The following is a 14,414-nucleotide window of genomic DNA, read 5'->3' on the forward strand; positions in this document are numbered from 1 at the left end:
TTCATTTATGGCCTCAGTTTCAAGTGTTCTGGGACAGAATAGCCTACACTCCCCCATGGTGTGGCCCCTCTGACACCTCTAGAGTGCCTTGCAAATGGATGGGGTGGCACTGGACACATGTATAACATTAGCTTGCTCGGCACTGCTGATGTCCTCATTGCAGGCTCTGTCCAGCCAGCCTGCACAGTGGTGAGGCTGTGCCCCTCACCTCCCAGCTCCTCCTGCACAGCAGATGGAGTGGGGGAAGGCTGGGATGGCACCAGGGGCTGGACCTGGAGCACTGATTATGAAGATCCCTACTGCTTTCCCAGGGCCTTGCTACATCTCCATTGGATAATACTTGAAAGGGCGGGTAAAAAGCCTTGAAAATGTTTAAGAAAATGCTTAATAAAGAGTTGGTCTTTGTGTTCCCAAAAGCCTGTTTGCAAGGCATACTAATATAACAGGTCAGTACCTTCTTTCTTTCCCTGGGGAAAACATGTGTGCTGTCCTTCCCCGCTGAGCCTGTAATGAGACAGGAGTTCACAGCCACCTCCAGAAGGCGGTACTATGGCTCTTACAGCCCCGTGGCTGGCTAGCGGCCTCCAGTGCCAGCTGACAAAGAGCTCTGTCTTATGGTTCCCTCTGACGTCCTCTGACACCAGCCCAAGATGCCTAGATTACAGACGGAAAATAAGCAACATCAAGAGGAATCTCTCTGGATGTGGATGTTTCCCCCATGTTTTGTGGTTTTCACAGTTAGGTTTTAGGTTTTTTTCCCCTCTCCTCATCTAATGAAGTTCTGCATCCCCAAAGTACATTTGGCCATCCTTCTCCACGTTATGTGGAATTTGGGCTGTTTGTTTATTCTAACTCCTCCTAGCCTGCAACAATGTCATGCACTATGAGGACTGTGGAAGGACATGTTTCTGTTGCAGAACCAGGCAATTGTTGCTGCGGAGAAAGAGCTCTGTAGTAGGGAGTAAGTATTGCATAGGAACTTGCTTTTCTTATTGCTATTCAGAAGACATTTTAAGAATTTACAGAGAAAACAGATCAACTTCTGGATTATGTTGGCACTTATTGACCCTGTGCTGTATTAATGAAGGCTTTTTGCTGCAGCAGAAGGGCTTTTTCTTTTCTGCAGGAGTATAAACTGCCCCTGGCCCAGCTACCTTATAAGCATGAAAGTGTGGAAATTAACCTTCATTTCAGTTTGTCATTCATTAAGTTTACTTTGGATTAAAATGTATCCTTGAATATTTTTTTTTTGGTGCCTTAATCATTCAGACTGAATGCTTAAATTTCCCTTGAATATTTTTTTGTGTGTGTCTTAATTGTTCAGAATGAATGCTTAAAATTAATCTCACTCTATGGATATTTCAGTATCTCCATTCATGGAATAAAATTTTTATGATTCTCAGCCTCTCTGTTTAGAGCTAAGGCACAGCGTTATTCTTAAATCACTTGTCATGAGTTGCTGTCTTCTGTTGCACCACAATATTCTAAAGACAAATAACCATAGAAATATTTTCATATAAATCCTGCAAAAAAGTTATTTCATATTTATAAATTTGAATATGAATATTTATAACAGGATTTCCCTTCTTAATTGTTGTATCTTTTTCATAGCATTATATATATGCAGCTACTAGAAATATGATGCCAGTATGATAGTAGTATGATAGTGCTAAACCAGCTTGTAGTCCACTTGAATTATTTTAATGTAATGTCACTGAAATTCAGAATTTTACAGTAAATAGGTCAAAATACTTGTAGACACTGAATCTTTAATAGAAGGAGATCAACAACGGGAAGAATGAATTAAGTAAAAGTACTTGAGCATTAATGATGTTTAAATTGCAAACAAAACTATTATAAACAAATGAAGAAACAGTACTTATGCCATATATGGTGACAAATAAGTATTTTTTTCCACCAAGCATGTTGAATTTTTTTTATGAATTACTTCCCTCAAGTTAAGTTTTAGTTAAATACCCAAATATGTGCAGGTCTGTGTTAGTAACTGCATTGGATAGTGCTTGTACCAGGGTTTGTTGGTGATTTATTCGGTGTTTAAATACATGGTTTCATAAAGAATATTGTGGCTTTTCAAGCAAACGTAATTGTGGTTATTCAATCTAAAATGCCTAGAACCAAATAAATAAACCTCTTTCACTCCACCATAATAAAACTAAAAAAGCATTTTACAGCATGACATTGCTGGTGGTTGATCTAAGTCATAGAATTACTTAATTGTGAATCTGGACAAATTCTATTCATCTGGCCAGCGGTGGATCCACAGATTGTTGATAATACAAATCTGCCATATTACAATTGTATGTATTACGCAGCTGCCATCTTTTTAGTAACATGGATGCATGCAATGATTTGCCCTGCTTACAAAATGTTTGCAAGCATATGTTGCAGAGGTGAGGATAAAGGGCACAGAGCTTATTATGTAATTACTATGCACGCAGAACTGCTGCTTGATTACAGGGGAAGTTATTATTCTGCCACGGCTGTTATGCCAGTGGGCTCATTTTGATGATGCATTCACTTAATGTATTAGCTTTAACCTTTGAAGATTTGATTTAAGTCCTGACTGTGCATCACAGGCCAAGACATATATATTCATTTCCAAGTTCTGAGAAGGCATTTTTCCACATGATAAAGGCTTTATGCATGTGTGCTTGATTAGCTGTTGTTGCTTTAGGATATGTGGCTACACATACTTTTGCAGATATGGGTTAACACATATGAATAATATAGACTCATTCAGCATTTTCCTGTTATATGGCTACTTATGGCTGTATTCTAAGTATAAAAATTCCGCTTTCATGAAACGATGTTATTGTTTTCTCCCTTTAAAGAATGATACAGTAGTAAATTTGGGACACAACAGAGGACAGTCAATGGAAGCTTGCCAGCTGCCATACGGTGCTAATAACAGTAATGGTATGCTGTATTGTAAACACAAGACTTCAAGCAATTTATGCATGTATGCAGTGTGACCTTACGTTGCTGTCCAGATTTATAATCACCACATGGATTTATAGAAAGAATTATGAAGCGTTGAGTTTATTATACATTGAGAAAATTTCAGGCACACCCTAGGTCTCAAATGTTCTAATATGTCCATCTGGAGCAAGAGATTAATACACCACCATGTGTTAAGAAGGGGTCATGACAAAGGTTGTATATTTTTAGGAGCCATTTTAAAGTCAATATTAAGATCTGCTTAATTTAATGGAATTGGGGATTGATATTATCCAGCAAGCACTTGGGTTTTCTGTTGGTAGAGTTTGGGTTTTTTTTGAGATGAAGGCAGCAAATGTGTCCTAAATACATGGCCGTATGCTCTGTATTCATGACATAGTGTGTTGTACAAGGAGTGCAACAACACTAATACAAGTATTAGTGGGAATAAAAGTTACATCATGGAATATATTGTGTAAGTTATGTGCTTAATCCATCAGTAAGTGTCAGAGGTTTTACCAAGTTGCAGAGAAGATCTAGAGAGATGTGGAGCAGAATTACATATATGCACATAAACGTGAGAGTGGTGGTAGACTGTTGTACTCTGAACTTTAGTGGCATTTTCTATAGTACTGTTTACATTTGTCCAGTCTATATTACATTTTGCTGTAAAATATGAATGAGTAGGAGAGTCAGTCTTAGTCTTTCAAGCAACATTAATTTGTCTAAATATCACCAGCTTCATTTTTAGTTTAAGCAACATAATTTACTGCGTCACTGAATTCAGTAAGTAATTGACCATATTACTTTCTTCAGTTACCACATTACCAGTTTTGGGCAGGGTAATGAATCTTTACTTACTGCCAAGTATTGCTTTCTGTGAAAGTATTGTTCTTGATGCTGTCGTGCTACACATGCACACTTACTGCCAGAGTTATCAGCCCTTCAGGACTTGGTTTTGGGACTCAGGAACCAGATAACCAAATGCAGCTGGGCCCCTGAAGGGAGGCTGCATCTCCTTTCCTAGGAAGTTTTAGCTACGTCCTGCTGTTTCATCATACCAGCAGCCAGCACCCCATTGCTCCCATCTAAATATCCAAACTGATTTATAATGTCTTTCTGGCTTTGTCTGCTGTCTTAGTTGAAGCAAGTTCCTGTTAGGCCACAGCAGCTAGCATGATTTTGACTCACGCGATTTCTGTTCTTCAGTCTGTTGGTGATAACTGCTGCTGTATTTGGAAGGCTGAGTGCCTTGAGCTACACCTCAAGGCTCTGGTGATTGGCACAGTTTTGTCTTTTGGTTCATGAAGTTGAGGTGGGAGATGCTGGCAAAGGTAGCGAGTTGCCTCCTTTTGTGGTGGAGTAGGAGCTGAAAAGGAGGGATTGAAGATTGCTTACCTTATAATTGTCGCATCTCTCAATTCCTTCTTGAGGCATTGTCGTGTGACCTTGGACAAGTTTAGGTGATTATTAATTGCATAGTGGCGTACTCAGGACACTTTGAACAACTATCTAATGGAGCATAGAGTGGAGCGCTGTGCCTTTTGCTTGGCAGTGACTCAGTTCTTCAGGCAGCCGGATTAGGACAGTCACGATTGATGTGGTATAAAAATCTCAACTTACTATTTGTAGTGAATTTACATGTATAAAATCTGCAAAATAAATCAGAGTTATTCTAAAAATGTTCTCCTCATCTTTGCTTCCGTAGTACCAGGATACGAATATGCAAGGTGTAGTGTACGAATTGAACAGCTACATAGAACAACGCCTGGATACAGGAGGAGATAACCAACTACTTCTGTATGAACTGAGCAGCATCATTAAAATAGGTAAGAAAGAGAGTAGATGTCTCTGAATTGTTACTTACACAGCACATTTCTTATGTGGTTTAATTAATAAAGACAGGTATTGAGGGATAACAGTGTTTTCTTTGGATGTTGTCTCAGTATGAAATTACTTTGCCTTCTGTCCCTCAGTGAATCCCTGACTGCACTTGAGTGTATTTCATTTTTGAGTACCCAGTTGCAAAATCAGAGTCCCCTGTTAAATGAGCCAAAGAATAGACTATTCTGGTCATGATGGTGTTGCAATGTCAACATTGAAAGTAAAAAAAAACAACAACACAACCAAACCAAAAAACCAAACAAAAAAACCCACCACCCTATCAGTAGTATCACTGCATACTTGAACTCCTTTTGAAAGAAAACTGAGATGTTACTGAAAGGGCAGAACTTTTGTGTGATCTCAAATTACATTTAGTTGTTTAGATAGGAAAAAATGGTTATAATGTAAGTACCTTTTGTGGTAAGAAAATACTATACATGATCAAAAATTTAAAAATAAAAACAACAACAAAAAAAATCCTACTAACAGTAAAGTGTAATTTGGCATCTTTATAACCAGGGTGGATCTACTCAGACTTCAATAGGAAGTATCAGTAGCTTTGTCCAGTATAGATTTCAGTCAACTCTTTGGAAAGGTTTTACAATCCCTGCTACTTCATCATTTTTTAATGATGACTAATAGTTCTGGTTTACATACACGTTTTTTTAAAAGGATCACTTCTGTTTACTGATTTTGTTTAAGTGTTTATTTGGATATCAGTGTCCAGCTCACAGCAAATCAGACTGTATTTTGTTAATACACAGCAAGTGAGAAATTATAGGAGGCAGGGTTATATATATATATATATATATTTTTTTTTTTTATAGTTATTTGTTTTCTTTTGTAAAGCAGATGAGATTATATGTTTAAAATTTCCTTTACAGTGCTCGTTTGCCTCATAACTCAATATGCTTACGTACTTAAGTAAAGCTGAAGGATTTAAAATCTGAATGCAAATGCCATGAACTCTCCTTGGTGTTACACAGTTGACAATAAGCAAGTAACTACACAGTGCGATTTTTTTCATTTTGCTGAAGGAATGCACAAAGTCAATTGATTTGATTGCACACAAGTATATTCACTCCCCTGAAATGTACTAAATGAATTATTGTTTTCATTCATAGAAAAAATGGGTATCAGATATGTACATTTACTGGTTAGAATGTTTATTAACTGTTAGGAAGACAGACAAACTTACAGTATTAATGTCTGTTGTGTAAAGTGAAGTGCTGTATCCTCTTCTGATTTTGGGAGTTTTTATTTTAGCGATAAGTTGTGATGGTTGGTTGGCTTCAAACTTTTGGGAGTTTAAGGAATTTGACTTTACCCTGTTTCATACAGCAATCTGAATCTGGCAGAAATCTGACAAGTAAAAACTTTCTGGGTAGCGTCAGTGTTTTTAATATGGAGCAGGTGCAGAAAACAGGAAGTTTGTTTTGAAACACATTTTTATGGCAATATTTACAACATTTTATTTTTGCTATTTTTCATCATTTTCTATCAAGGCAGGGACAAACATAGCTAACCATAAATGGTATTTATTTTACTGAGAATTTATGATGTTATCTGGCTGATTATATTGTAAATACATATCCTTATGTTATTTCTATACTGTCATATGAATTAATTTGAATTTACAGACATTAGGCCTCAGAATAAGAATAAGATGTATAAAGAGATGGTTTCTAATTTTCTAGAATTCTAGAATGTGGTAAATGACAGTGGGGAAAACAAGAAATACCTCCTGTCTCTAGCTTTGTAGAGTCTGGGAAGTGTCAAGGGACACAGCAGTAGACCTTCACTTTTAGAACTTTTGATGTTTGTCCTAAGTGGAAGTGAATCTGTGGTTTCACCCCAAAGATCTTGTGTCAGTTCAATTTCCCCCTGTGAGTACAATTATTTCTTTTTTTTTTTTTTTTTATTGCTTTGGCAGCTACAAAAGCTGATGGATTTGCACTATATTTCCTGGGAGAATGCAATAATGTAAGTATACTGGATTAAGATGCTGATTTTCTGTACAGTTACATGTGCATTTTCCAATTTGACAATGACATTTTGATTTTACTTTGCATGTCATTTAGCAGGAAATATTGCCTGAGTGCTGCATATTACCTTTATGTTATCTTTATTTCTGCAAAATAAAAGTTTGTTGAACATAGTGGTAATGAAAAAATGGTTCCTGCATTTAGATCCTTGGCCTTTTAATTTTTTATTTTTTTTTTTTCAAGATTTGGCAGTATTGCTGTTGTTTCTCTGACTGTAGCAACTTAACTTGTGATTTAGCCTCATTATTAATTGTCTTTATCAAACAGAAAACAACTTGAATTTACTCTCTGCATAGCCTATATTTTTCACCTAGTTATCCCTGTGATTATTTAAAAAAAATATTATCGGGTCTTCTTTTAACTGTCACCTGCAAATTAATAGTGAGCTAATGTAAATTTCAGATGTAGATTTTAATTAGCATAAATTTTACATTTAAAATTTATGAATGAAAGTAGCTTGTGATGTAATAATGGGAATAACAGCGAGTCCAATATTTGCTGTTCTGTTATTTGTCATTTAGAACACATTACATTTTTGTCCCAAATAATTTGTACAATTACCATTATACAAGGTTTTGTAGTTAATTCAAATGGCTACCAAGAAGGAAATGCAGTTTATACTGCAGTCAGTTCCATCAACCTAAAAATCACAATTTGTCAGAAATGTTATGTCTTTCATTGGTTTAAGAAACAAGTTAAATTCTTCTTACTGAAAAATGACTAGAGAGGAAAATATTTTTCTCTTTGTTTTTGTTTCCTTATGTACACAGCCAGTTTTAATAGTTTATTTTTGTATAGTCCATTTGCCAATTTCCTTTGCTTTTTGTGAAACAACTGAATTCAGAAAAGGGAAAGAATTAAATTTTTTAAATAATCGAAACAGAAATGAAGTTGTACAAACCTACAGGTGACTTGAGCCTTGCCTGAGAATATTTTTTACTCACTCAAAAAGATAGTGTCTCATTTGAAAGATGTGGAAGAAGACCCGTATAAAAGTTTCCTAAAAGGAATGGAAATGGATTTTGCTTTTTTTGTCATTTAATGATTATTTCATATAGTAAAGATAACCCATTTTTATTATTCAGAAATTGGGTCTGCTCTGAATGCATGTAGAAGTATGTAAATAGCATATATTTTTTAATAACCCTTTCACTGAGGGATGTAATTTATGTAATGTGTTGTTAATCCTTCATGAATACAATCATTGGTTCTCATTAGTAGGTGACAGCATCCACTGTCATGGGTGGGGGGTGATGCACATGGTCGTTGAAGAGCTTCCTCCTGCTGCCAAAGGCAGAAGCTTGCAGGAGGTGCAGCCATCCGTTCTGAATGCACAGTGCTGGCCAGCTACAGTGGCAGTAACTGCATGCCAGCTGAGCATGTTCATCGCTAAATGCCTTCTAAAAGATTACAGTAAAATTAACGTTACAGCTGAAGACCTAGAGAATTCCTGTGATGGTGAGGTTACTCCTATTAGTATGGCAAAATATGGGGTTCCTCCCAGTCTTCTGATGCCTTGAGGGCATGGGCACTTTATGACCTTCTGGGATTATTTTGTTTTTGTTTTTGTTTCCTTTTTAGTTTTTTTGTTCTTTTTTTTTTTTTTTTTTTAAACAGCCTATTAGGCAATTTAATCTATTTGCTTCTCAGTATAACTCTTTCCTGAAAAAAGTTCCAACCACTAAAAACACACATTGACTTTATTAACCACTACTATGTAGCTGCATCTCCCAAAATGGAATGTTCTTCATGTAGTTATTATAGGGACTGACCCCAAGTCCTTTGAAGTTGGTGCGACATTTTCCATTCACATTAATGGGCTTTGGGCCAGACTCATGTTTGTAGTCATGTAACTGAATGGTAATGCATTAGCCTACTTTTTCTAAGAAATTATTACTGAAAATTAATTTGAATATCTTGGTCTTCTGAATATTTAAGTTAAAGGATGTGTCCAAGTGAGATTAACCATTGTCCAGCAAATACCAGCCATTTATTTTTATTTGTGTTTATTAAATATCATTTTAAAATAGGGACAAATGATTCTTTATAGCATAATTGGCAGAAAGGAACTAATGCTTTATGGTGAAGTTTCAAAAATTATAAACCCCCATGTCATTAGCCTGGACAAGATAACTGCCAAACAGCTGTGGCCACATGTTGAAGAATGCCTTCTGGTTTTTAGTGGCTTAAAGTTTTTGGTGCTTGGTTTGTGACTTCAGCATCACAAATACAGCAAAATTATTCTTTCTTATCCTTTTTTTTTTTTTTTTTTTTCCCCATCATTTGGCTTTTTGTTTCTTAGCTTAAGAAATATACATAAAACTGCTTGTATTTATCTGGTAAGCATCCTTGTGTTTCAGAACTAGACCTGAGGTAATAGTTATTTCCACCATGCTTTCAGAGAAATACTTTGTGCCTGAATACAGCTTTTCTGGAGTATGTGTCTTTTTGAGAATTAGGTACTGGAGGGGATTGTGTAAAAATGGAGGAATCCTTTTAATAAGTAGATACCTACTTTCTCCTAAATGGTTTCGTAATGTTTAGTAATGTGAGTTCTGACTGTATTCTATAAGGGAACTTGGGATCAAAACTGAAGCAAAAGCATTAACTCAATTTCAGCTCCTGCTGTAAGTATGTGTTGTGCCTGCTTAAAGAAATCAGAATTTGAGAATCTTGACATGAGTTAATCTCAGTTAAAGAACATTTTTGCAATATGAGATTTCCATAACTACCTTTAGCCTTGATTAAAAAGTAAGTTTCTAATTAGGATAGAAGATACCTTCCTTTTACAGAAATTATAGGTATTTGTGAAATGAAAAGCAGCAGATGATTACTCCATACTGTGAGCTGTTATTTTTTAATACTGAGAGAATTGCCATATCATTGCTTTTTTTTTTTTCCCCCATGGGTTACTAAGAATTCATTTTAAATCTTTCTTTTTTAAATATAGATGGCACTTCCCTTACATGAAAATTATATTAGAACTTGAAGAAAATTTGTTTAATGTGAAGAAAAACTAGATTAGCTTGTCCTTTTCTTTTTACAAAACATGGATGATACAGTGGCCTTTAAAGGAGAACCTTGTTTTAGAAAAAAATTCTTTGGAGTATAACAGCACAAATGTGCGTTTGTTAAAATACCTGTCTATATATAAAGTTTCTTTATGGCCTTATTTTTTTTCTCTCTGTTGAAATTTACTGAACTATAACTTGACTTGTATTAGATTTGGATAACAGCATAAGGAAAAGGTAACTTCTGGATGACAGGTGAGATCAGGTGCCTTCAGGATCTTTACTTGGGTGAATTTGCTTGAAATGGAAGATCCACACCAATTGCAGGTTACAGTGCATTTCTGTATTACTCAAAATTGGCGCTAGAATGAGTGTGGCCGTTTCAGTTGTTTTAGCAACCTTCTGGTTGTTCAGATTGCCTGGGGGCACTAGCACTTGTAGCGCTTCTCTTCTGATAATATGATTCTGCTTTTCAACTGGTTGCCCCCAAAAGTACCACTCGCATGCTCAACTCCTTCCTTCCTTCCACATAAAGTTGCCCTGTGTATCAGAACCTGGTTTTGCATATGCTCTACTTAGAATCACAGAATCATTTAGGCTGGAAAAGATTAAGGTCATGAAGTCCACCCATTAACCCAGGACTGTCAAGTCCACCACTAAACCATGTCCCTAAGCACTGCATTTACGTGTTTATTAAACACCACCAGGGATGGTGATTCTGCCACTTCCCTGGGCAGCCTCTTCCAATGTTTGACCACCCTTTCAGTGAAAATATATTTCCTGATATCCAATCTAAACCTCCCCTGGATAACTTGAGGCCATTTCATCTTGTCCTGTCTCCTGTTATCTGGGAAAAGAGACTGACCCCCACCTGCCAACAGGCTCCTTTCAGGTGGTTGTAGAGAGCAACAAGGTCCTCCCTGAGCCTCCTCCTCTCCAGGCTAAACATCCCCAGTTCCCTCAGCCGCCCCTCATCAGACTTGTGCTCCAGACTCTTCACCAGCTCCATCGCCCGTCTCTGGACACGCTCCAGCACCTCTACTCCCTCCTGAAGTGAGGGGCCCAAAGCTGACCATAGAATTTGAGGTGTGGCTTCACCGATGCCCAGTACAGGGGGACAATCACTTCCCTAGTCCTGCTGGCCACACTGTTTTGGATAGGAGCCCAGATGCTGTTGGCCTTCTTGGCCACCTGGGCACACTGCTGGCTCATGCTCAGCTGGCTGTTAACCAGCACCCTCAGATCCTTTCCCACCAGGCAGTTTCCAACCGCTCTGCCCCAGCCTGTAGCGCTGTGTGGGGTTGGTGTGACCCAAGTGCAGGACCTGGCACTTGTCCTTCTTGAACCTCATACAATTGGCCTTGGCCCATCAGCCCAGCCTGTCCAGACCCCCCTGCAGAGCCCTCCTGCCCTCAGGCAGGTCAACAATCCCCCCCAGCTTGGTGTCATCTGCAAACTTACTGAGGGTGCACTTGATCCCCTCATCCAGATCATCGATAAAGACATTAAAGAGGACTGGCCCCAGCACTGAGCCCTGGGGAACACCACTTGTGTATAAGATGGAATGCAGTGCAAAATACTCAGTTACTAGACAAAATGTAACTTCCTATTCAGGGTCAAGTGATCTGAACAGACCTGTGCCCATACTGCCCCTGGTTCTTGAACTTTCTCCATATCTAGAAAATCATCTTTGTCCATGGGTTCGTGCAGTTATGCAAATTAAATGATTTATTCTTGAGGTATGTAACATCCATTTTGCAAACACTATATGTCAGACATCAGAAACACTTCTAAATAGAACAGGAATGTTTCAAATGTCTCCAGCAAAGGACTTGACTTTATTTCAGTTTTGTGTTTTATTCCTTATGGTTATGAATATATACTTCATAATTCTTATCTTATGACCTTAATTGAATAACTTCTTCACAGGTGACTTAAAGGATTTACTGAAATCCTCATATTGGATGGGGTGCATGTAAATCAATTGCCAAAGTTCCATGCTAGCTGGGTATGGATTTAAGCCTGTAAGCTGACATCTTTACAAGGCAATATTTCTAAAATACTGATCACAGCTACAGAGTTTCTTATTTATTATTACATTACCTGATTCTTCAGATCCATCTTGTATATAGTCCTTACTTGTGTCAGTAATTCACTTCATGATTACATTGTGATTCCTACGTAAAGATGTATGACCTCGGATTTAATAGGCATACACTTAAAGTAGCTTTTATTAGGTCTTGTGAGTGTTACTTAGTTCCTGAAACTGCAGATTGTGTTGACAGATCATCCTTACTTCAGGTAGAAGTTTCCAATAGATATGGTAAGAAATAATTATGTGACCTAACAAATTCGTGCACATATTCTGTGCCTCAAGGTGTATTTTATTAAGCTATTCTAGACTTTCTGGTCATGCAGAAATTGTTGCAGCTTGATGTGCAGTGCCATCTAGTGAATTTGTGGGGTGGGTGATTTGAATTATTAAACAAGATAAAAACATCTACTGTTTGCTAACTGCCTCAGGTTTTTGTGCCAGGCTAAGGCACATTATTTTGAATGTGTAGACAGCTTCTCTGAAATTTGAGTCTTTTAAATATGTTTCCAGGTGAAACCCTTCTAGCTACAAGTCAATTTAGAAAATTTTAGTCTCTATCCTTGAATCAATTCTAACATGTACTCTTTTTCTATATAAAGTAGAGGAAATATGTTGTTTTCTTATGTGCCAGTGAATAGTGATACTCAGCACAGAGGGAAAGATATGGAGGAGTAACGGTGTGTGAGTTTAACTTTGAGTCAATAAATTATCAAACTGAAAAAAAATGGATAAATAAATGTTGATATATTTTAGTGAAATGGACTTGTGGAATATGGTCATGATGAATGTGTACTGTAGGTAGTAGAATGCAGAACTGGTTAGAAAACTACAGAGACTAGTTGTTTGTGGTTCACTGTCAGAATGGGAGGGCATTTTGCATAAATCCTCAAGGATTGATCCTGGATCTGGTTTTGCTCAGTGTATTCATTAGCGCATTGGGTGAAGGAAGAATATAGGCTTATTAAACGTGCATACGACAGGATATTGGGAAGGACTGCAGATGTGTTTGTAGAGAAGGATTAGAAGTCAAAATGATTTTGGGAAAATGGTCTGAAGAAACTGGCCGGTGATTCAGTGAGGACAAGTGCTGGTGTCTCCGTAGATTGCCTCTCTCTGTGTAGGGCAGCTGATGACTTTGAGAAAGATTCTGCAGAGAATTTGAAAGTAAACTTGAATCAGCAATATCATTGCTGTAGCAAAAACCCCCAAAAAAACTCACCACCACCAACAACAAAACCAAAGCAAAACAAAAAAAACCCAAAACCCAAAACCAACCCACCATTGTATGTAGCAAAAGCAGAAATCTAGCCTTCATGTAAAGTAATTTTCCCATTCCTCTGTCCACTGCTAAGGTCTCAGGTGGAGTAAAGTCTGGTTTAAGCACTGAACTTTTAAATAAGAATTGGAAGAGCTGAAGTAAGGCCAGGAGAGAGCAGGGAGAATGGTCAGGAAACAAAAGAAACTGGTATTGCTTGTTCTAAAGAAAAGAAAGTTGAGGGATGAAGACATGCCCGGATAAGGCAGAGAGGTAGGGAATCTCTCTTCTCCATACCTGTGTGTTGCTTTTCAAAGTTCAGGGATCCTCATTCTTGGAGGTGGTTGGGTACTGTCTGGACAAACATATTTCAGAAAAATGTTTAGCTGACCATGCCTTAAAACAGAAGGGATGGAAGAGAGGTATGTCAGCTTAGTTTTCTGTGTCAATAAACTGGTATAACTCTTGTGGGTTTTTTTCGGTTCTGTAAATCAACTGGAAAGTTTCCAGGAACACAGCACAATTAGAAATTGATACCATTTAGAAGGATGAAATCATTAAAAAAACCCTCCAAAACTACTAGCTGTTTTACAGTTTATAAGTGCATCATCTTCACTTCACAAGTATGCAACATTTGTATGTACAATGTAGTTTAAAAATGCAAATCTCCTGTCATGTACACTGTCAGTTATCAAAAAGGAAATAATAAGTTTCTAGTTTGTGGTTTGTTTATTTTTCTTCTTTTTTTATTTATTTATTTTTTAAATCCCTATATGTTTCAGGTAGTAGGATGCCTGCACTTGTGTTTAAACCCAGGACATAAAATTGCAAAGAGCTGTAGACAATTAGCATGGTAGTATTGGCCTATTGCTTCAACTTAGCCAGTTCAGAAATCCAGTATTTTGCCTATGGATACTTTTCAAACCAGTTCTATGCCTTTGGTTTTCTTCATTACCCTTGCTTATTGTGCTGAGTTTTATTCCTGCAAAAAACTGTTCTTAGGACACAGCCTTTATACCTGTCTGCAAATAATTTTATCATTAGGCTGTGTGGTCTGACATATAGGTTGTTACATCCCTTACTGAGAGCAAAAATCTATTGTTACTGAACAGAAAAGGGCATGAGCAGGAAAAACCATTAAGCTCACTTAATATCAACTTGCATAA

At 37.3% G+C, this 14,414-nt stretch overlaps 1 protein-coding gene across 1 annotated transcript in view; it reads left to right on the forward strand.

The window, feature by feature from the left end:
* The window catches only part of PDE10A (phosphodiesterase 10A), a 194,757-nt gene that overhangs the window by 122,351 nt on the left and 57,992 nt on the right, over window positions 1–14,414 (forward strand). The window contains exons 4-5 of the mRNA XM_040598856.1: window positions 4,667–4,787; window positions 6,776–6,825. Of these exons, the coding sequence (XP_040454790.1) occupies window positions 4,667–4,787; window positions 6,776–6,825 (171 nt within the window). The remainder of the gene's footprint in view (window positions 1–4,666; window positions 4,788–6,775; window positions 6,826–14,414) is intronic.

The sequence above is a fragment of the Falco naumanni genome, chromosome 6, assembly GCF_017639655.2.
Source record: "Falco naumanni isolate bFalNau1 chromosome 6, bFalNau1.pat, whole genome shotgun sequence".
Lineage (NCBI taxonomy): Eukaryota > Metazoa > Chordata > Aves > Falconiformes > Falconidae > Falco > Falco naumanni.